The 22,547-nt window shown below is 38.7% G+C and overlaps 1 protein-coding gene and 1 non-coding gene across 2 annotated transcripts in view; both read left to right on the top strand.

Moving 5' to 3' along the window:
- The window catches only part of USH2A (usherin), a 938,899-nt gene that overhangs the window by 475,781 nt on the left and 440,571 nt on the right, over positions 1-22,547 (top strand). The window contains exons 32-33 of the mRNA XM_027564435.1: positions 20,051-20,210; positions 21,574-21,745. Coding sequence (XP_027420236.1) covers positions 20,051-20,210; positions 21,574-21,745 — 332 coding nt within the window. The remainder of the gene's footprint in view (positions 1-20,050; positions 20,211-21,573; positions 21,746-22,547) is intronic.
- TRNAC-ACA lies at positions 1,726-1,797 on the top strand. The gene has a single exon. It is a non-coding gene; the product is annotated as a tRNA-Cys (tRNA).

Raw genomic sequence — 22,547 nt, 5'->3', positions numbered from 1 at the left:
TTTCCTCTTTTATCACCTGTAAATTGTACCTGTTTTCACTTTCATCTCCTGAATCTACACTCTGATGACACTGTCCATCTAAGAAACATACAGAGTCCCAAAGCACCAGGTGTGACACTGTGAGCCCTCATTGATTATACTCTAAAGGTGATATAGATTAATGGATGGCTGGGTGGATGAATGGATACATAGGTAGATAGGTAGATTTAGTTCAGATTTACTTCAGATCTCAGTAATCTGAATATACAAGTAATTCTTAATTCTAAGACTCATATTTCATTTTTTCATTGCCTCCACCTCTACTAGGTGATCTTTGCCCCCTGCAAACTAATCCATTCATGTATCTGTGGAGCCATATGGGTTTTCTCACATGGACTTAGGATCAAGCCTGACATCAGTTGGCCAAGTGCCACAGTAACTGTACTAGGCATGTCCATGGCCCTGATCTAGATAAACATCACCATACCTGGGCATCAGAGGTGCTACTCTTCCACTGACACTCCACCAGGTACTGCATCTACTCCCAGGTGAAGTAGTTGCCCACCGGGGGCCACCTTAGATTCCCCCAGGAACGAGTGGGCACTAAGATTACTCTTCCAGGTAGGGTTGTCCCACATGGATCCTATACTCTCTACATTGTACTTTGCTGATATTCCTCTTCCTCTTGGTATCAGTGGTGGTGAAAGAATGGCTTTATTCCTTGCATCACTCTTTTTTTTTTTCCAATAATGTAAGTTCTGATTTATTTTTTTTTAAGGTTTGTATTTTTTTTAATTTATTTTAATTGGAGGCTAATTACTTTACAATATTGTAGTGGTTTTGCCATACATTGACATGAATCAGCTATGGGTGTACATGTGTTCCCATCCTGAATACCCCTCCCACCACCCTCTCCATCCCATCCCTCTGGGTCAATGAGTCCTCAAGGAATGCTGAATGCATTCCAGTATCTTAAAAAGTTTAGCAAGACAAGTCTAAGTAAACAAACATAAGGCTCTTTTGAAAATAATCTCTCTCTTCTGAGAACCAAAGCATGCCAGCTTCTTCAGTGGTGAATTCTTAAAAATGTTTCCCAGTTTTCAACACAGACTCCTGTTGGACCATCTCATGAATTGTTCAGAATACTCAGACATATCTGAATCCATAGTACACACAAATTTGTTCCCTCTTTCTATGATTTCCAAACCTACCCCTAGTGCCAAGAATACTGCTATCCATTTCTGACACAGAGTGCTGGTTACCCACCCTGCTGGATAGATCCAAAGAAATATATATGTATCTTACAGTCCAGTTGGGACCCTTCTGTACTGAAGTTAGAAAAACAGAGAATGAGGAAAGGAGAGAATAGTGAGGGCAGAAAAGAGAGTGAGGTGGAAAAATTTATCTTAAGAATTTGGCTCAGGTGATTGTGGGAAAGTCTGAAATTTGTAGGACAGGTCAGCAGGCAAGAGACCCAAGGAAGATTTGATGTTGCTGCCTTGAGTTTAAAATCCACAGGGCACAGCAACAGGCTGGAAACTCAGGTCGAATTTTTATGATATAGTTTACAGACATAATTCCCTATTATTTGGGAAACCTCAGTCTTTGCTCTTAAGACCTTTAACTGATTGGATGAGACTCACCTACATTGTGGAGAGTAATCTGCTTTATTTAAAGTCAACTGATTATAAATGTTAATCCCATTTAAAATATACCTTCACAGTAACATTTAAACTAACCTTGACTTCCCTAGTGGCTCAGATGGTAAAGCATCTGCCTACAATGCAGAAGACCCAGGTTCAATCCCTGGTTTGGGAAGATCCCCTGGAGAAGGAAATGGCAACCCACTCCAGTATTCTTGCCTGGAAAATCCCATGGACAGAAGAGCCTGGTAGGCTACAGTCCATGGGGTTGCAAAGAGTTGGACATGACTGAGCAACTTTCTTTCTTTTCTTTGCTTCCCTGGTGGCTCAGAGGTTAAAGCATCTGCCTCCAATGCGATAGACTCGGGTTCGATCCCTGGGTTCGATCCCTGGGTTGGGAAGATCCCTTGGAGAAGGAAATGGCAGCCCACTCCAGTGCTTTTTCCTGGAGAATCCCATGGACGGAGGAGCCTGGTGGGCTACAGTCCACGGGGTCGCAAAGAGTCGGACACGACTGAGTGACTTCACTTTCACTTGACCTAAAAAGTAGACAACATAGCCTACCCAACTTGACACATAAAACTAATCATCACAGGTATACTCCTTTGAAAAATCATCAGTAAAATATCAATTAATTCAGAAAAAATGTTAGACACTGTCATAGTGTCAAGTTGTAAAATAAGTGTTTTTCCTGAAGGAATGTCGACAGATTCCTCTTTGAAAATTACTGTTTTATTTCTCCATCTATTAGTGTCCTCTTTGATTTCTTTCACCAGTGTTTTATAGTTTTCTATATATAGGTCTTTAGTTTCTTTAGGTAGATATATTCCTAAGTATTTTATTCTTTCCGTTGCAATGGTGAATGGAATTGTTTCCTTAATTTCTCTTTCAGTTTTCTCATTATTAGTGTATAGGAGTGCAAGGGATTTCTGTGTGTTGATTTTATATCCTGCAACTTTACTATAATCATTGATTATTTCTAGTAATTTTCTGGTGGAGTCTTTAGGGTTTTCTATGTAGAGGATCATGTCATCTGCAAACAGTGAGAGTTTTACTTCTTCTTTTCCAATTTGGATTCCTTTTATTTCTTTTTCTGCTCTGATTGCTGTGGCCAAAACTTCCAAAACTATGTTGAATAGTAATGGTGAAAGTGGGCACCCTTGTCTTGTTCCTGACTTTAGAGGAAATGCTTTCAATTTTTCACCATTGAGGATAATGTTTGCTGTGGGTTTGTCATATGGAGAAATATACCATGTTCATGGATTGGAAGAATCAATATAGTGAAAATGAGTATACTACCCAAAGCAATTTATAGATTCCACGCAATCCCTATCAAGCTACCAACGGTATTCTTCACAGAGCTAGAACAAATAATTTCACAATTTGTATGGAAATACAAAAAACCTCGAATAGCCAAAGCTATCTTGAGAAAGAAGAATGGAACTGGAGGAATCAACCTGCCTGACTTCAAGCTCTATTACAAAGCCACAGTTATCAAGACAGTATGGTACTGGCACAAAGACAGAAATATTGATCAATGGAACAAAATAGAAAGCCCAGAGATAAATCCATGCACATATGGACACCTTATCTTTGACAAAGGAAGCAAGAATATACAATGGATTAAAGACAATCTCTTTAACAAGTGGTGCTGGGAAAACTGATCAACCACTTGTAAAAGAATGAAACTAGAACACTTTCTAACACCATACACAAAAATAAACTCAAAATGGATTAAAGATCTCAACGTAAGACCAGAAACTATAAAACTCCTAGAGGAGAACATAGGCAAAACACTCTCCGACATCATCACAGCAGGATCCTCTATGACCCACCTCCCAGAATATTGGAAATAAAAGCAAAAATAAACAAATGGGACCTAATTAAACTTAAAAGCTTCTGCACAGCAAAGGAAACTATTAGCAAGGTGAAAAGGCAGCCTTCAGAATGGGAGAAAATAATAGCAAATGAAGCAACGGACAAACAACTAATCTCAAAAATATACAAGCAACTCCTACAGCTCAATTCCAGAAAAATAAATGACCCAATCAAAAAATGGGCCAAAGAACTAAATAGACATTTCTCCAAAGAAGACATACAGATGGCTAACAAACACATGAAAAGATGCTCAACATCACTCATTATCAGAGAAATGCAAATCAAAACCACTATGAGGTACCATTTCACGACAATCAGAATGGCTGTGATCCATAAATCTACAAGCAATAAATGCTGGAGAGGATGTGGAGAAAAGGGAACTCTCTTACACTGTTGGTGGGAATGCAAACTAGTACAGCCACTATGGAGAACAGTGTGGAGATTCCTTAAAAGACTGGAAATAGAACTGCCTTATGATCCAGCAATCCCACTGCTGGGCATACACACTGAGGAAACCAGAAGGGAAAGAGACACGTGTACCCCAATGTTCATCACAGCACTGTTTATAATAGCCAGGACATGGAAGCAACCTAGATGCCCATCAGCAGATGAATGGATAAGAAAGCAGTGGTACATATACACAATGGAGTATTACTCGCCATTAAAAAGAATACATTTGAATCAGTTCTAATGAGATGGATGAAACTGGAACCTATTATACAGAGTGAAGTAAGCCAGAAAGAAAAACACCAATACAGTATACTAACGCATATATATGGAATTTAGAAAGATGGTAACAATAACCCTGTGTACAAGACAGCAAAAGAGACACTGATGTATAGATCAGTCTTATGGACTCTGTGGGAGAGGGAGAGGGTGGGGAAATTTGGGAGAATGGCATTGAAACATGTATAATATCATGTATGAAACGAGTCGCCAGTCCAGGTTCGATGCAGGATACTGGATGCTTGGGGCTGGTGCACTGGGACGACCCAGAGGGATGGTATGGGGAGGGAGGAGGGAGGAGGGTTCAGGATGGGGAACACAGGTATACCTGTGGCGGACTCATTTTGATATTTGGCAAAACTAATACAATATGTAAAGTTTAAAAATAAAATAAAATTTAAAAAAATAAATAAAATAGCTCAACTGGAAAAAAAAAAAAAACTTATGCAATGTGTAAAATAGATAGCTAGTGAGGAATTGCTATATAGCACAGGGAGCTCAGCTCTGTACTCTGTGATAACCTAGAGGGGTGGGATGGGGATGAGGGAGAGGTTCAAGAGGGAAAGGATATATGTATACCTATGGCTGATTCACATTGTTGTATGGCAGAAACCAACACAACACTGTGAAACGATTATCCTCCAAATAAAAATAAATTTTTAAAAAACTTATGAAAAAAAAAAAAGAAAATTACTGTTTTAAAGAGAAAAACCTGTCATTCTATGGAAATGACTCAAGGATAGACGATTTGGTAGAAGTCTTACAAGGGACCAATCTACTTCTTGTTGTGACATCGAAGACTTCTTCAACTTCTAAAAATGCAGAGGTTGCTTATGATACATTGCATTTTTACAAGTTGATATAGAAGCATAATTTTTAAAAGATATTTACACTCTAACATTACAGTTTACATGCTGGGAACCTATTGTGGTTATTTTACATATTCTCTCCTTATATTCAGGACAGTTTGCTTATCATTTCATTCCAAATTAAATTGCAAGAGCATTTTATGGAGAATGAAACAGATGATTCTCTCCAAGCTGCTATAATGTTCAGAGCAAATATCTAAGAAGTAAAAACTTTTATCACAATATTCTGGATGTTTAAAACTTATTTCTAAGTTTTCTTAGAAAAATAGGCATTCAGTAGTGTTTAACCTTTCACAGCATCAAACTCTAACTTCTTTTTTTACAGATGAAGAAACCAAGAGCCAGTGAGGGCAGGTGTTTTCCCCAAATCCATGTAGACTAAGGGCTGTGCCAGAACTAGACAAGGATTTCCCAATGCCTGGCTCCATTATGTGTGGGTCCTTTGCATCATCACTACAGAGTTATCAACCAGGAATCCAGTGGTCTTTCCAAAAACGCCCCAAACTGTCTTAGCTTTATTTTCTTTACTTTTTCTGTATGTCCTGCACCTGAGCTAAACTGAAACTTCTTGACCTAAGTCTAAACATTTTTAACCAAGCTTGTGCTGAATTATTCTACAACAATACCCTTTGCCAACTCTTCCCATGCAGAATGTCTGCTCCCTCTGACTCTACTGCTTTAAAACCTGTCTAAATGCTGTCTCCTTTTTGATAGATGGATATACTTACAGATTTATCTCAAAATTTCACAGATTTCATCAATCTGCATATACATATGAGTCTCAGGTCTAATACTCATATTTCACTTATTTCCTGCCCTCACTTCAAGTAGGTGATCTCTGCCTCCTGCAAACTAATCCACATGAGTAGCAACCATCCTTCTAAGACTGAGGGAAAATGCCCCAGATTTGTAGGAAAAATTTAGCTAAGTTATATGATTGAAGTTTCTCAGATAATATTCCTGTAATGTTATCTCAGGTCTTTCTCTTTGGTTTGTGAGATAAAAGCGTTTATGAAAATTGAAAGCTGGATACTGATTTCCTAATTCTATTTCTTACTGTCCAGAGGCAAAGTAGAAGAATGGGTGGGATGTTAGTGTGTGTGTGTGTGTGTGTGTGTGCATGTGTGTAAGGTTATGTTATTATAAAAGTAACCAAGAAAAATAACTCTGGGCTAAACATACCATAATTTATTACAAATTAAGTGGTAGAGAGACTCAGAAAGCCAGACTCAAGACTGCGGGCTAAGAATGCTGTCAGCCTAAGGAGTTTAGTATGGAAGACTTTTGCTCTAACCAGCCAGTGAGAGAAGGCGAAATTAGGAAGCATCATCCCTCATTATCACAGACAAACTAGTGACTGACAACTCACAGCAGGTAGGGCTCCCCCACCACATGCCATCTGCTGCTATCCTGAGGGAGGGATTAGGCTTTCCTCTCCTTATTTCCAGTTATCCTATTGCAATGAAGTTTTCACTTTTCCACCATCAGAAGTGTCCAAATATTAGGAGTCATACGGGGGTTCCTATAAGATGCATCCTTCTTCTCCAATAGTATGTAATACTGTGAATACTTACATCTGGGATAAAGATGCTCACAAAGGAAATTTGCTAAAAGGGCAAGTAAATAGAATGTAGACCATACATCTGTTGGGGAGAAATAGGAGATTCTCCATGAATAGTATACACTTTGAATAAGGATTTGATGAAAGTGAAAGATATGAATTTCTCTGATAAAGTGGGAAATATTGTAAGCACTAATAGAAAATTTGTGGAGTTCAGTAATGTAGTTTGGGTGCGGTTTTATATGCAAATTCTTACCTGGGCAAAATGATTCCAGCTCTGTAAATTAATTAGAAAGCACATGAATGAATGTCAGTCTTGGTTAATTGCTCATCTGGCCAAAGAACATCATGTTGCAAGTTAAGGTTTCTATGAGGAGCAGAAGAGCAGTGATGTTCAGACTAAAGAAAGCCTCTGTTTTTATTAATTATAAGGTCAGAACTGACTTTTCTGGAATCAGAAGAGAAGCACGGGTGGAGCAGGAGCTGTCCTCTGGCAGAGATGAATGCACTCTGACATACCACGTGTGTTCTGGCATAACTCATTGCTTTCCGGGTGTCTGTGGAAAATACAATACCTCCTAGGTCTGCTGCCCTAGATGGGTTCTCACTGAACCATGCCTTTTCCCTGGTTCTCAAGTTGGAATACCCAATGACAGAAGGAGATGTGGTAGCACCTACGTAGATGGTTCCCATGTTTTTCAACATCCTGATGATGATCTGTGGACAAGATGCACATAAAGGAGAGAGAAAATTCAGGAAAAATCTGTTTTTCTTTTGTGAAATACTACTAGGAATTTCTCAGAGAAAGAACCAGATGATAAAGAAGCAAAGTGAAAGTGAAAGTCGCTCAGTCGGGTCCGACTCTTTGTGACCCCATGGACTGCAGCTTGCCAGGCTCCTCTGTCCATGGACTTCTCCAGGCAAGAATAGTAGAGTGGGTTGCCATTCCATTCTCCAGGGGATCTTCCTGACCCACAGATCGAACCTGGTCTCCCGTATTTCAGGCAGATTTTTTACCGTCTGAGCTACCAGGGAAGCTCAAAAACTGCTTTTAATTTTTTGATGGGAGAAACCAATTAAAAGATAGAAATTTCTCACTTTATACTAGAAATTAAAAGAAAATATTGCTTAATTATTGCTTCATTTTGTAAACTGAGATCAATGAAATGCTGTGAACAATGGCAAGAAGTCAATCATAAAATAGCATAAAATTCATGGCCAGTATTGTAAATTAAAGCCTGCCTGACAGTATTTGGTGAGGTGTCCGTGCACTGGGATGCATTTCCTTGTATCACATCTCAGGATACTGAGATCCATTTATAAAGCATATTAGAGTGATCTGCTTTCCCCCGTCCACAACTCCCTGTGTTTGATTTTATGCAAATGATGACATCAAGGAAATGGTAAAGAAGATGTTACTAAGGGGCTCTGACAAACAGTAGCCTTATATTTTTAGGATTCTCCTACCTTCCATTTACTGACTCAGAGTTGGTACATACCTGTGATTGTTTGAATCCATTGATCCATTACGTTGCCCTTGAAGGACCTAATCACATCTGTATAGTCATACTGCCAAATCAGGCAGAGAGGAGAGAATCATCATCACATTCTTCTTTGCTTTAAAGTTTATATTGTGGCTTTGTTTGTGGCTTTACTCACAAAGAATACCTTAGTCTGCATCCCTTGGAACTTTTTCACTTTTTAAATTAATTATTTTAAAAAAAAATCTCCATTCCATTTGTTCCTCTTTTACACAGCTATTCTTTATTTCCCCCCACTGATGCTGCTTCCTTCTATCTTTCTCTAATTTTCCTTTCCTTGTCCTTATCGTCTCCTCCCATTTCACCAAGGATTTCCCAACCAGGTCACCTGGGCAGCTTCCTCTACCATGTATCACATTAGGTTCTACCCTTTACTCTTTCTTTTTCTTTTATGCCTCATTATTCAGAGGACCCTAATGACACTTCATCTTCTTATGGAAATACATTGAGAATAATCCACTTTGGGGTGGACAGGACAGGCATAAAAATGACTTGGAAGTCAAAAAAGCTATTTAATCAGACTGGCTTTCATTGTACCATTGAGTTGATAGTTTTTAAATTTTCAGAATTAAAAGAAAAGCCTCAGTTCCTATGATCACAGAGGCATAGCAATCTGATTTCCTAAACTGGACATGTGAACAAACAAATTATTTTATGGGTGGGAATTAATTTATCTTAAAAAACATTGGAGAAAATGTTAATTCTACATAATTTGTAAAATCTTGGTTGTATGATCATCATAAGCATAAATGAAGTGCAAGTTGAGCATGGAGCCTTTATAAATCTCAGTCAATATGATATCCACATACATCTCTATTTCTGTGAATATCTATATTTTTATGTTGTTTTTGGTCATTTGCTAAGTCATGTCTGACTTTTTGTGAACCCATGGACTGCAGGCTCCTCTGTCTTTCATTATCTCCCGGAGTTTGCTCACATTCATGTCCACTGAGTCAGTGATTCTAACCACCTCATCCTCTGCTTCCCCCTTCTCCTTTTGTCTTCAGTCTTTCCCAGCATCAGGGTCTTTTCTAATGAGTCAGCTCTCCTTATCAGGTGACAAAGTATCGGAGCTTCAGCATCAGTCCTTCCAGTGAATGTTCCTTTAGGATTGACTGATTTGATCTCCTTGCAGTCCAAGGGACTCTCAAGAGTCTTCTCCAGCACCACAATTGGAAAGCATCGATTCTTTGGTGCTCAGCTTTCTTTATGGTCCAGCTCTCATATCTGTATATGACTACTGGAAAAACCATAGCTTTGACTATATAGACCTTTGTTAGCAAAGTGATATCTCTGCTTTTTAAAACAATGTCTATATTTGTCATAGCTTTTATTCCAAGGAGCAAGTGTCTTTTAATTTTATCACTGCAGTCACTGTCCACAGTGATTTTGGAGCTCAAGAAAATAAAATCTGTCACTGTTTCCACTTTTTCCCCTTCTATTTGCCATAAAGTGATGGGACTGGGTGCCACGATCTTAGTGTTGTTTTTTTTCATGTTGAGTTTTAAGCTAGCTTTTTCACTCTCCTCTTCCACCCTCATCAAAAGGGTCAGGGGTAGGGAGGAGCAGAAGATAAAAGATATAAGTTAGGATGACAGCCCTATTGATCTCTGCTCCTGTGGCACAGGTAGGAAAAATGATGGGCTCAGAGGAGGGAACTATCTTGAGGACTCCAATTTTAGACCCCACTTGGTTCCTCAGGAGGATTGGCCAAACCATAAAAGGAGGAAAAAAGAGCAATGCAATGAAGGGAGAAACAAGGTAACAAGATTGTTATTGATGAGGAGTGATAGAGTTCCAGTTCAAACTGGAAAACCTAGAATTGCAGTAGATTCTTTCAGTATATTTAGCAATTTCTCTCAGTCACATCTTAGAGATATGAGAAGTGTTAGAGAAAGAAGATGAGGTTTAGCCAGAGCTAGGAATTGGGAAAGCAGATACAGAAGAGGATTGGAGAGGTTGAAAAATCTAGGGACCCGGGAGTATGGCTTTGAAATGGGTGAGCAAAGATCATAGCAAGGAAAATGCGAATGTGCAAATCTCTGGAAATAAGAGGCTGAACGTTGTGTGATGGCAAATGAGTGTTTCTTTGGATGTGACAAGTGGATGAGGTGGGAATTTACCAGAGAGGGCAGATTTTAGATTGAGAACCTTGGAAATGGTTCCAAAGATGATTAAGTAGGGGGTATAACTATGCTGCATGTTGAATAAATGAAGCAGAAGTGAAGGGCATTACATTTGAGGAAGTTAAAGTGAAGCCAGATTCAGAGATGAGTCATTACTGAGGATGTTGAAGCTGCCAAAAAAGGGATTACGATTGAAAAGAAAATTGAGCCAATGCTGAAGTCATTGAGGAAAGGGGAAGTATGATGACATAGGAAGTGTAATAGGGCATGTGTCAACTAGGTCTTTGGCATAAAATTTCTTAAATAATGAATTGATATTGGTAAACTATGGCTGCCTTTTCTCAATATAATATATACTTAAATATTATAGAATTTGAAAATATATATAGCCAAAAATTTAACTCATCTGCATGCCCTCACTTTGAGAAAACTGCTGTTAATATTTTTTTTTTAATTTTCCATAATATATTGTAGCTTTTAAAATTTATGTTGCATACTGGAGTATAGTTGATTAACAATGTTAATTTCAGGTGTATAGCAAAGTGATTCAGTTGTACATACTCCTTGGAAGGAAAGTTATGACCAACCTAGATAGCATATTGAAAAGCAGAGATATTACTTTGCCAACAAAGGTCCGTCTAGTCAAGGCTATGGTTTTTCCTATGGTCATGTATGGATGTGAGAGTTGGACTGTGAAGAAAGCTGAGCACTGAAGAATTGATGCTTTTGAACTGTGGTGTTAGAGAAGACTCTTGAAAGTCCCTTGGACTGCAAGGAGATCCAATCAGTCCATCCTAAAGGAGATCAATCCTGGGTGTTCATTGGAAGGACTGATGTCGACGCTGAAACTGCAATACTTTGGCCACCTCATGTGAAGAGTTGACTCATTGGAAAAGACCCTGATGCTGGGAGGGATTGGGGGCAGGAGGGGAAAGGGATTACAAGAGGATGAGGTGGCTGGATGGCATCATTGACTCCATGCACATGAGTTTGGGTGAACTCCGGGAGTTGGTGATGGACAGGGAGGCCTCGGTTCAGTTCAGTTCAGTCGCTCGGTCATGTCCGACTCTTTGCAACCCCATGAATCGCAGCACACCAGGCCTCCCTGTCCATCACCAACTCCTGGAGTTCACTCAGACTCACGTCCATCAAGTCAGTGATGCCATCCAGCCATCTCATCCTCTGTCGTCCCCTTCTCCTCCTGCCCCCAATCCCTCCCAGCGTCAGAGTCTTTTCCAATGAGTCAACTCTTCACATGAGGTGGCCAAAGTACTGGAGTTTCAGCTTCAGCATCATTCCTTCCAAAGAAATCCCAGGGCTGATCTCCTTCAGAATGGACTGGTTGGATCTCCTTGCAGTCCAAGGGACTCTCAAGAGTCTTGTCCAACACCACAGTTCAAAAGCATCAATTCTTCGGCGCTCAGCCTTCTTCACAGTCCAACTCTCACATCCATACATGACCACAGGAAAAACCATAGCCTTGACTAGGCAGACCTTTGTTAGCAAAGTAATGTCTCTGCTTTTGAATATGAGGCCTGGCATGCTGCAATTCATGGGGTCGCAAAGAGTTGTACACGACTGAGCAACTGAACCGAACTGAACTGATACATGTATCTATGCTTTTTCAATTTCTTTTCACATTTAGCTTATTACAGAGTATTGAGCAGAATTCCCTGTGCTCTACAGTAGGACCTTGTTGGTTATCTATTTATATATATATAGCAGTATGTACATGTCAATTCCAAGCTAACCACCGCCACCCCCATCCCCCTGGTAACCAGAACTTTGTTTTCTAAGTCACTGGATCTGTTTGTGTTTTGTAAACAAGTTCATTTGTATCATTTTATTGTATTCCATATATTAGCAATATCATGTGATATTTGTCTTTGTCTGACTTACTTCATTTAGTATGATAATCTCTAGGCCCATCTATGTTGCTGCACATGGCATTATTTTTTTCCTTTTCATGACTAACATTCCATCTTATATATGTGCCACATCTTCCTTAATACTAGATTTTTAATGAAATATTCATGTTTGAGAATTAAGCTTTAACATTCAAAGAAGTACAAGTCTGCCTTTTTGTTGTCTTTTGACAATGAATAGCCTCCCTCTCACAGTTACATTGGTCTGACAAATTGCATTCCATAGATTCTTAGAGACTTTCATTCAGATATTACTCTATTTCTGTGAAAAGTAGGCCATAGAATTTTCTCTGGCCTTGCCTAATTCATTTTTTCAACATATAAAACTGCTAGTTAGATCTCACCAATCCTGAAGACATCTTGGTGAACACAATAGAAAACATCTTTCTGTACTCAAAGAGTTTATATCCCTCTGAGACCAATAACAAGGTGGTTTCTGACATGTTTTGATAATTATGATAAGTAACTACGCAAGGTGATATGACTGAGGGTACCTGGGGATGGATGATGGTGGCCATGCTGTTAGATTATCAAGAAAGACCACTCAGAGGGAGATGAGCCTGATGGATGAGATAAAGTCAGCCAACCACAAAGAAGGAGAAAACAGGTGTTCATCAGAAGAGATGGCACCTACAAAGGCCTGGAGGTGTGAGATTGTAGTGTTGGAGGGATATGGAGGGACAGAAATGGCCAGTGTATGGAAGGCGTGAGAGGTAGGCTCTTGGCAAATCAAGAAGTATCTCATTGACCACTTGTGTATGTCATTCTATGAGAAACAGATGGTCACTGCAGGGTGGCCTGGAGAATCAAAAGATCACTGTGGACTGATGATCTTGCTTCCTTCTTCACTGAGAAAACTGAAGCAATTATAAGATAAACCCCACCCACTCCCCCCAGCATTTGTACCCACATAGTCTCCTTTCCCTCCATAACCACAGATTATCTGTTCCTGCTCCGAGTATAAACCCTCCACTTTCGTTCTTGGCTGCAGTCTTTCACATATTCAAGGTCAAACCTCCAGCCCATTAAGAATTCTGCTCTCCCTGTTGGGCCATTTCTAGCAGCATACATCATTTTATCTTATTTTATTATTAAAAAAAAAAATCTTCTTTGGCCTCTACTTACCTTCCGTCTATTGTTTCACCTCTCATTTTCCTTCACAGCAAAACATATTGAAAAAGTTGCTTATATTCCTATCTCTAATTCGTCTTCTCTCATCCTCTCAGGAATCCATTTGAGTCAGGCTTAGACACTCATAACTTAACTTAAACTTTTATTGCACAAATATGAATGACTGCCATAGTGCTAATTCAACTTTTAGTTTTCCTCTTATTAGACTTATCATCTTTGAAAATTTGCCTCATTTGACTTCTAGGGCATCAAATCTTCATAGCTTACTGATTCCTCTTTCTCTGTCTCCATGGTTGGTTTTCTGCTTCTATTCCAGACAGCTTAAGATTGACATCTCAGTATTTGGGTCCTTAAACTTTTTCCCTTTTCTTCCCACATTCACTCTATTTTTGCATTCTCATCCATTTTAAATGTCATCTATATGATGATGACTTCCAAAGTATATCTCAAGCCAGGATGTCTTGAAATTCCAAAATTTATTCAAATTGCCTAATTGACATCTCCACTTGGTTGTCTAATCAACATTTCAAACTTGCCAACATGAATCTTTTAATTTGAATTATAGTTGATTTATAATGCTGTGTAAGTTTCATGTGTTCAGCACAGTGATTCAGTTAAAATATATATATATATATGTACATGTATTATATATTTTTTCAGATTCTTTTCCCTTATAAGATATTACAAAATATTGAGTATAGATCCCTGTGCTATACAGTAGTACTTGTTGGCTATTTTAGATATAGTAGTATGTATATGTTAATCCCAAACTCCTACTTTATCCCTCCCACCTTTCCCCTTTGGTAACCATAAGTTTTTCTAGGTCTGCAAGTTTATTTCTGTTTTGTAAATAAGTTTGTTTATAGTTTTTTCTTAGATTCCATGTATGAGCAGTATCATATGACATTTGTCTTTCTCTCTGGCTTACATCAGTTAGTATGATAATTTCTAGATCCATCCCTGTTGCTGCAAATGGTATTAATTCATTCTTTTTTATGGCTGAGTAACACACACACACATCTCTTTCTCCTCCTGCCTTCAATCTTCCCCCTCCTGCCTTCAATCATCCCCAGCATCAGGGTCTTTTCCAGTGAGTCAGTTCTTTGCATCAGGTGGCCAAAGTATTGGAGTTTCAGCATCAGTCCTTCCAATGAATGTTCAGGATTGATTTCCTTTAGGTTTGACTGGTTTGATCTCCTTGCTATCCAAAGGACTGTCAAGAGTCTTCTCCAACACCACAGTTCAAAAGCATCAATTCTTTGGCACTCAGTATTATGTTAGAGAATGTTCTAATTTCTTCTCTTACATGTAACTGTCCAGTTTTTCTACCACCACTTATTGGGGAGACTGTCTTTTCTCCATGGTATATTCTTGCCTCCTTTGTTGGCCAGCTCCAGTGGTCCCAAGTAGCTCCTGTGTAGCAGGCCCAGCCTCTGCAACCCTAGCTTTAATTCTAGCTCACACACACACCCAGGTCCTTGGCCTAGCCATGTGCATGGCCAGTTCCCATAGACACAGCCTACAATTCAGCTCCTGAGGCTGCAGGTCACAGGCTGTCTCCTATAGTTACAAGCCCAGCTTGTGCTAACTCTAAGCCAGCCCGCATGTCCTCAGGTTCCAGGTCAACGCTCACAGTACCAGGTTCCTGGAACATCCAAGTACTGGACCGAACACTAAATATGCAGATGTGGGGCCCACCCAGAAGTCCATGTACCTGGACTGCTTATGCACCCTGTACTCAGGATCCTTGTCAGTGCACATAGATACAGGTCCAAGGGCCATTACCATGGGCTCAAATGCCAGGCCTGTACCCGTAAAACTGGTTTCAAGACTTAACCAGTGGATAAAACCAGTCCAGGTAGTCACGGTAGTCAACTACTTCCTTGAATATACAGACACTATGATTCATAAGGATCATGATAATCAAGGAAATAAGACACCACTTAGGAAAACCAGAGTCTGTGAACTGTCTGACAAAGAGTTCAGGCTTATCCTATTAAGGAAACACACTGAACTGCAAGAAAACGAAGACAGACAACTAAATGAAGTTAGAAAAACAATGCATAAACAAAATGGGAAGCTCAACAAAGAAATAGAAATTGTTTAAAAGAACAAATAGACATCCTTGAGTCAAAGAACATAAGGACAATGAAAAAATTCAGGAAAGAGATACAAGAACAGACTCAACCAAGCAGAAGAATTCGTGAACTAGAAGACAGGTCATTTGAAATCATCTAGTCAGAGAAGCAAAACGAATGAAAGAGAGTGAAGAAAACTTACATGAATTATGAGATGCCATTCAAAGAACCAGTTTATACATCACAGAACCCCAGAAATGGAAGAGACAGAGAAAAGAGCAAAAAACTGATCAAAAGAAACTATAGCTGAGAACTTCCCAAATCTGGGGAGAGATTTGGACATTGAAATTCATGAAGATAATAAGTCACTCCAGGTACTCAAGCCAAGATGATCTTCTCCAAGACATATAATAAAGCTGTCTAAATTCGAAAAGTGATGTTCATAAAATCCATATCTGACTATGCAACTACTCTGTTCAAAACCCTCTCATAGCTTTCTAACTAGATTCTCTCAGATTAAAACTCAAAATCCATGTAGAGACATACAACACTCATACGGTCTCCCCCTTATTGATTTTCTGATGTCATCTCTTACTTCTTTCTGCTTCATTTGCTCTGCTCCAGCCTCCCTGGCCTTCTTGCCATGTTCATGGTAGTCACGTTCCTCCTTCCAAGTCTGCTTAGCTTGTTCTTCTCCTGAAATAGTTCTTTGCTTAGAATCCCCACACCTGTTACTCTTATTCTTTCCAGACATTTGCTCAAGATGTCATCTTGCTGCTGTGGCCTCCGCTGACTCATGCTTTTTTTCTTTTCCTTTCAGTTTTATTGACATATAATTGACATGCAATAATTGAGTTTAAGGTGTACAGCCTTATGACTTTACTCATATATATATCAAAATGATTATGACAGCAAACTTAGTTCACATCCCTGACTCTAGCCTTTAAAATCACTGCACACTCTTGCTTCTTTCCCTGTTCTATGTTTTCTGTGGCACTTTTCATACTTTATGTACAGATAGCCTTAAACCCTGGAGACGGCAATGGCACCCCACTCCAGTACTCTTGCCTGGAAAATCCCATGGACGGAGGAGCCTGGTAGGCTGCAGTCCATGGGGTCGCTAGGAGTTGGACACGACTGAGTGACTTCACTTTCACTTTTCACTTTCATGCATTGGAGAAGGAAATGGCAACCCACTCCAGTATTTTTGCCTGGAGAATCCCAGGGACGGGGGAGCCTGGTGGGCTGCTGTCTATGGGGTCACACAGAGTCGAACACGACTGAAGCGACTTAGCAGCAGCAGCCTTAAACCCTAGTCAACGTTCAATTTAAAGCCATGCTAAACTCCTAAAATGCAACAACTTTCTCATCCATAAATTTCTAATTGCCTGAAATAGTCTAGAAGTAAATCCCAGCTATGAGTGGAGGACTTGATAAGAGTTGGCATCTTCTACTTCAGGACTGGGTCACGAGCCATACTGGCTTTCTCTAGCAACGTGACCCTATTTGCTCACCTCCTCATCCTAGTCTCCCTCAGTTCTGACCATCATATACATGGATGCTTCCCAACCTATGGAGGAGCATATTTTGTCAGAGTAGAATCCAGGCACAGAGAGTAATCCTGGAACTAATACAGAAAGATACTCCCATTCGAGGCAGGTATTCTGGGTGAGTTTAAGAGTTCTATGATCAAGGTCACCCTCAAAGCATGTAGACTGTAGTGTAAAGAAGAATGGGGCATTCTGTGATAAGAAGACACTTGATAAGGTGATACTATGATGATGCCTTCTGACCGTGCCAGCTCAGGATAATTAAGGACTACTTGGACATGCAAGTCTGTGCCAGCAAACACATACAAATATATCTTGGGCTGCCATTGAATGCTACGACTTCTTAACCAATTGCAAAGTAGGTAACCAAATCCCTGCCTCAACAAGCTAGAACGTAAGAAAGCAAGAACTGTCCACCACAAAGAGTTCACTGGCAAAAGATCATCGTAGCATCCAGTCTGGTTTGCAGCTGACCAAGACACTTTGGTATGGCTAGGAGACATTCTCATTTAAATATTCCAAAGTCACTTGGAATCAGCCCCATGGAAAGCAGTTTCCTGCTGGGGTATGTTTTCAGAGAAAATAGTTGTATTCTCATGTTCAAATATAACAGCTTTTCCCTAGTAGTACTTAACCCACCAGGGATTCCCTCTTTCCTCTAGATTCTGTTTCCTCCTTGGTTTTGCTCCTGCAACTGGCTTTTAAGTCAAATCCCCAGCTTCCTTTTCTTAGAAATGTAAGGAATTCAGACAGATGGAAGGGATGAAAGGCTGCAGTCACTAAGCTCTTGAGAATCAGAAGGAAAAGATGACAAAAACAGGGAAATGAGAGATATAATATGTTAGCATATTACACATTGCATTGGGTTGGCCAAAATGTTCATTCAGGGTTTTCCTGAAGATATTATGAAAAACCTAAATGAACCTTTTGACTAACCCAATAGTTGGGTTGGACCTACTAGTAGGACATGTTTTTTTGCATGAAGTTTTCCCACAGTAAATAATAGTTACTCTCTGAGTAGCCTCCAAGGCCATTATTATCATGATTTTTAACTTTATGAGTTTCATAGAATGTTTTTCCAAATGAAAGTACCTCAGTTCTTTCTGACTTGTGCACACATAGTGTAGCTGTTCCTGCCATTTCTCAGAGGTCTCTGGCAAGGCCATGCTGTTTTAACACCAACTTCAAAGTATTCTTGTAATTTATCTTCTGATTCCACCCCTGCCCCCTGCCCCATTGCCTGTATTGCCTCCAACCTCAACTTGGTACCATCAAGGACCTGTAAGATAAAGTTATAAAGCAAACAAGTTTAATCAAAAGCATTATAAGTCTCTTCTTGGTAATCACCTTTTGTTCTAGAGTAACTATTTTTAGTGTAAAAAATTTTTTTTGCCTTTATTCTGATGACCTACATGTTTAACCAATTGATTATACTTTGCATGAAAATCAGTGTTCTCTTTCCAGTTTACTTTTGCTGTCAGTGCAATGCAAAATCTATTTCCCTGAATTAGGTTGCATTTCATTCATCTTTTATACATGAAATTGTAATGGTTCAAGGTTAATGATCTTTAAAGAAAATGTGTTGCGTACATTGTAACTACCTTATTTCAAAAATATTCCTGAAAATAATGATTATTTCTAGCAGTATGAAAATGTGACATGTTTAAATCTTGGTAAAGTTGACTGAACTTTGCTTAGATTCAGTCAACAAAATGATTATTGAATACCTTTCTAAATAAAGTGTTTGGGATATTTCAGAATTGAATTAGTAAATTATAGATTTGCTTCTTTTAATGCAAGTGAATATAGTTTCTTTTAGAGAGACAGATGGGCTTCCCTGATAGCTCAGCTGGTAAAGAATCTACCTGCAATGCAGGAGACCCTGGTTCTATTCCTGGGTCAGGAAGATCTGCTGGAGAAGGGATAGGCTGTCCACTCCAGTATTCTTGGGCTTCCCTTGGTTCACCTGGTAAAGAATCCACCTGCAATGAGGGAGACCTGGGTTTGATCCCTGGGTTGGGAAGATCCCTTGGAAAAGGGAATGGCCACCTACTCCAGTATTCTGGCCTGGAGAACTCCATGGACTGTATAGTTCATGTGGTCGCAAAGAGTCGGTCATGACTCAGCAACTTTCACTTTCAGAGAGCCAGATAGATATAAAGTGCTAAAGAAGTTCAGAGGAGGGAGAGTGTTACTGGATAGAGTACTAGCCCAGTTCTCTTTATCATCTTTCATACCTAGCTCTACTATATCTAGATCATGTCATTAGTTAATTGTTTCTTCATTTATCCAAACATATATTCAGACCTACAGTGTACAGGCAATGTACTAGATATTGAGGATGTAAAATGAATATAGCACCATTGCTTCCTTTATAGCATTCAGTCTAATGGATCAGATAGTCATGGAAATAAATCATTACAACACAGTGTTGTGTTATGCCAAAAGTGTGTGCAAAACTCTGAGAGACAAAGGAGAGGATAATAGCTCCACCTTCTGCCAAGGGTCATAGCATAGTATGCTGGTGAAATCTTTAAAAAGAAATTGGCATTTGCACCGAGGCTGGACAGTTTGAAGGTCAAATAACACGCAGTTGGTCGGGTGGATAGAAGAAGAAAAAATTCAACAAAAGGAATTACAAAAGCAAAGTCACTGTTATAAGCTATATATTTGCATTTCAAAAACCAGACCTGTTGTCTTCAAATATACTTTAAAAATAATTTAAGTGTCTCATTTATTTTTTAACAGAGCCCTTGAACTAACTCTAAACTCAGAAAATGATTTACCTGGTCACAGACAACCAAGAAAACAGTCAAATTGTTAAAAGGAAAAGTTAAACCAAGTTTGACTAACACTTGTCTATTTAAAAATAAGTATATTTAAAGGATAAAACAGCCTATATTTTATTGCTATTGATTTTTATGGCTATTGATATTTATTTTAAGCTTTACTTTAACAGTTCTAAGATGTAAGAAAGTAGAGGATAAGTGAAATCTCCTGAATAAAAAGTATAATAGTAAATAAATTCTTGTTCCCCCCACAGATTTAGCAGCATTTACACCTCACCAATTTCTGCTCAGTGCTTGCACACATGTGGGATGTACAAACAGCTCCCTGGTCATACTGTCCACCGCACAGCTGCCACCAGAACACGTGGATCCCCCAGTTCTGACTGTCCTGGATTCTAGAACTGTATACATTCAGTAAGTAGAAACACCGTCCCTATTACACACTGGTTCATGCAAGAATCCCAGTGAGTTCAATCAAGGGAAGCGTTTGTGACATAAAATTAATTTTATTGTGATTAAATGCACAGAAGTGATTAGTTCAGTGGTTCTGGGAATCTTTGATTATCACTTGCCAACTTAATTTCCATTTTGTCTTTATGCAATCAAGCTGAGCTACACATGTACATAGATTCTGTGCAAACTTCAAAAAGGAAAAAACTGACCACTTACGTGACTGCCCTGGGCTTTTTTTTTTTTTTTTATGTGAGGCATTATTTGCAATAATTTGGAATAGCATAATTTATTTTTTCTTTTTGATTATAAAATAGGACTGTCTTGCTCCCCTGAAGTTGAAGTCAGAGAGATGCTTTCATATACTGGCATGTTCAGATAATTTTTGGTAATACCGATTATTATCCATTTCTTAATATGTGAGGTACAAGGTATATTGCAGTACTTAACTGAAGCTTAAAAGACCTCTGTTCCCACTGGTTAGTACTTGTTTACATTAATCACTCTTCATCTTGGTTTTCTCACCAGTTAAAGAGTTTGAATTGAAGATACTATGATGCTCATTGAAGCTGACAAACACTGGGATTTCGTATCCCATTGTTCCAAGTGTAAACTCCCCTGTTGGCTTTCACAGTGTCCCAAGCTGAGCCCACTTTATATACCTTAAAAATTTCCCTCTACTTTAAGTATTTCTCAATTTACCAATTTCTGTCTCTTCCACAACTTGTGCTACACATTCCCCCTGACACTTTGTAGCCCTCATCTGGAATACCCTCTAGTTTCCCTTCTGCCTACCAATTCCAATCCACCAAGGATATGATTTTATGTATCCAGGTAGTGGGTCGCTTCATTCCAGGAATCTTAATTGACTCCTTACTTGAGCCTTTCCAATCTCAACTTTTCTTCAGTAGTTGCATACTGAAACTCTGTGTTAGATTGTTGCATCTTTCAAGACAACTGCGACATGAAAATTATACAGTTATCTCTCCCTCTCATTTCTCAGAAGTTCTCAGACATTCTCCTTCTCCCAATTGTTGTTCCACCGTCTGGGTTCAAAATCAAGCATTCGCTCCTATATTTTTGTATTACTAGCTAATTAAGATGATAAATAACTAGAAAGCGGGCACTATGTCTTATTTGTGTACCATTCAGAGTAGACATCTAATAACTACTTGGTATTTTTTAAGTGAATTACTGTTGAGCTCTCAGTGTGTTTCTTTACAATGGCATAAATCCAAGCTTGTATGTGTCTTTTAAAAATCCTGCACATTTCAGATTTGACTTGAATGTATGATGATTATAATGCTATATTTTTTTTTATTCCCAGGTGGAAACAACCAAGAAAAGTAAATGGAATTCTGGAGCGCTATATGTTATATATTTCAAATCACACACATGATTTTACAGTTTGGGATGTCATCTATAACAGCACAGAACTTTTTCAGGATCACACTCTGCAGTACCTTTTACCTGGTAATAAATATCTCATCAAACTGGCAGTAAGTTCGCTTTATTTTTATCACTTTGTCTGTCCTCATCACTCTCCTTGCGGCTTCTCTTTAGTCTCATCTTCTCTCCATCTCTCACTTTAAAAAAAAACAAAAGTCTCTTGTATTGCTATTTACACTGAAAACTTGCTTCACGTGCAAAGTGAAAATATTGCTGATCTAATACCTACGTATTTATATTTTGTTATGCAAAATGATAGAATAACCATCTGAAACAGGAGATTTTTCCAAATCTAATTTGGGATTATCAGAAATTATTTCTTTTTTATTATTTGTAGAATGTCATAATTGTTGAGGGCTTTTCAGAAAATGCTTGGATTACTAGGGCTATTTCCTAATGGGGCTTGTATTCATTCAAAAAGCAATGCATGGTATGAACATGTAGGTCTTATATTTTTAAATTAAGATTTAAATGACCCTCAAGTATTCTTGATTGTTATTATATTCTGGTTTATATTACATTTCTATCTCAAAATAACAGTCACTTAATAAAACCCTAGAATCAACATAGTTTAGACAGGCAATAGCATTTTTTTAATGCAAAATAGTACTTTTACACAAAGATCTTTTAAAAGACCTTGATATTACTGTGGAATTTATACTCAGTAGTTTCCTTTGTTTTTTTGATGAAATATAATCTTTTTTAAGTTTAATAGCATATCTGAAAATAACTGAATATAAACATGAGATTGTCCCTATTTGTTTTAAACACACTCTTCATTTTATAGCAATACCTATATAAGGATATTTGCTTTGATAAATGCCATAGAAAATATTCTGCTCTTGATTATGA

The sequence above is a fragment of the Bos indicus x Bos taurus genome, chromosome 16, assembly GCF_003369695.1.
Source record: "Bos indicus x Bos taurus breed Angus x Brahman F1 hybrid chromosome 16, Bos_hybrid_MaternalHap_v2.0, whole genome shotgun sequence".
Lineage (NCBI taxonomy): Eukaryota > Metazoa > Chordata > Mammalia > Artiodactyla > Bovidae > Bos > Bos indicus x Bos taurus.
Note: the sequence above shows the minus strand (reverse complement) of the source record. Positions and strands in the feature narration are given on the sequence as shown.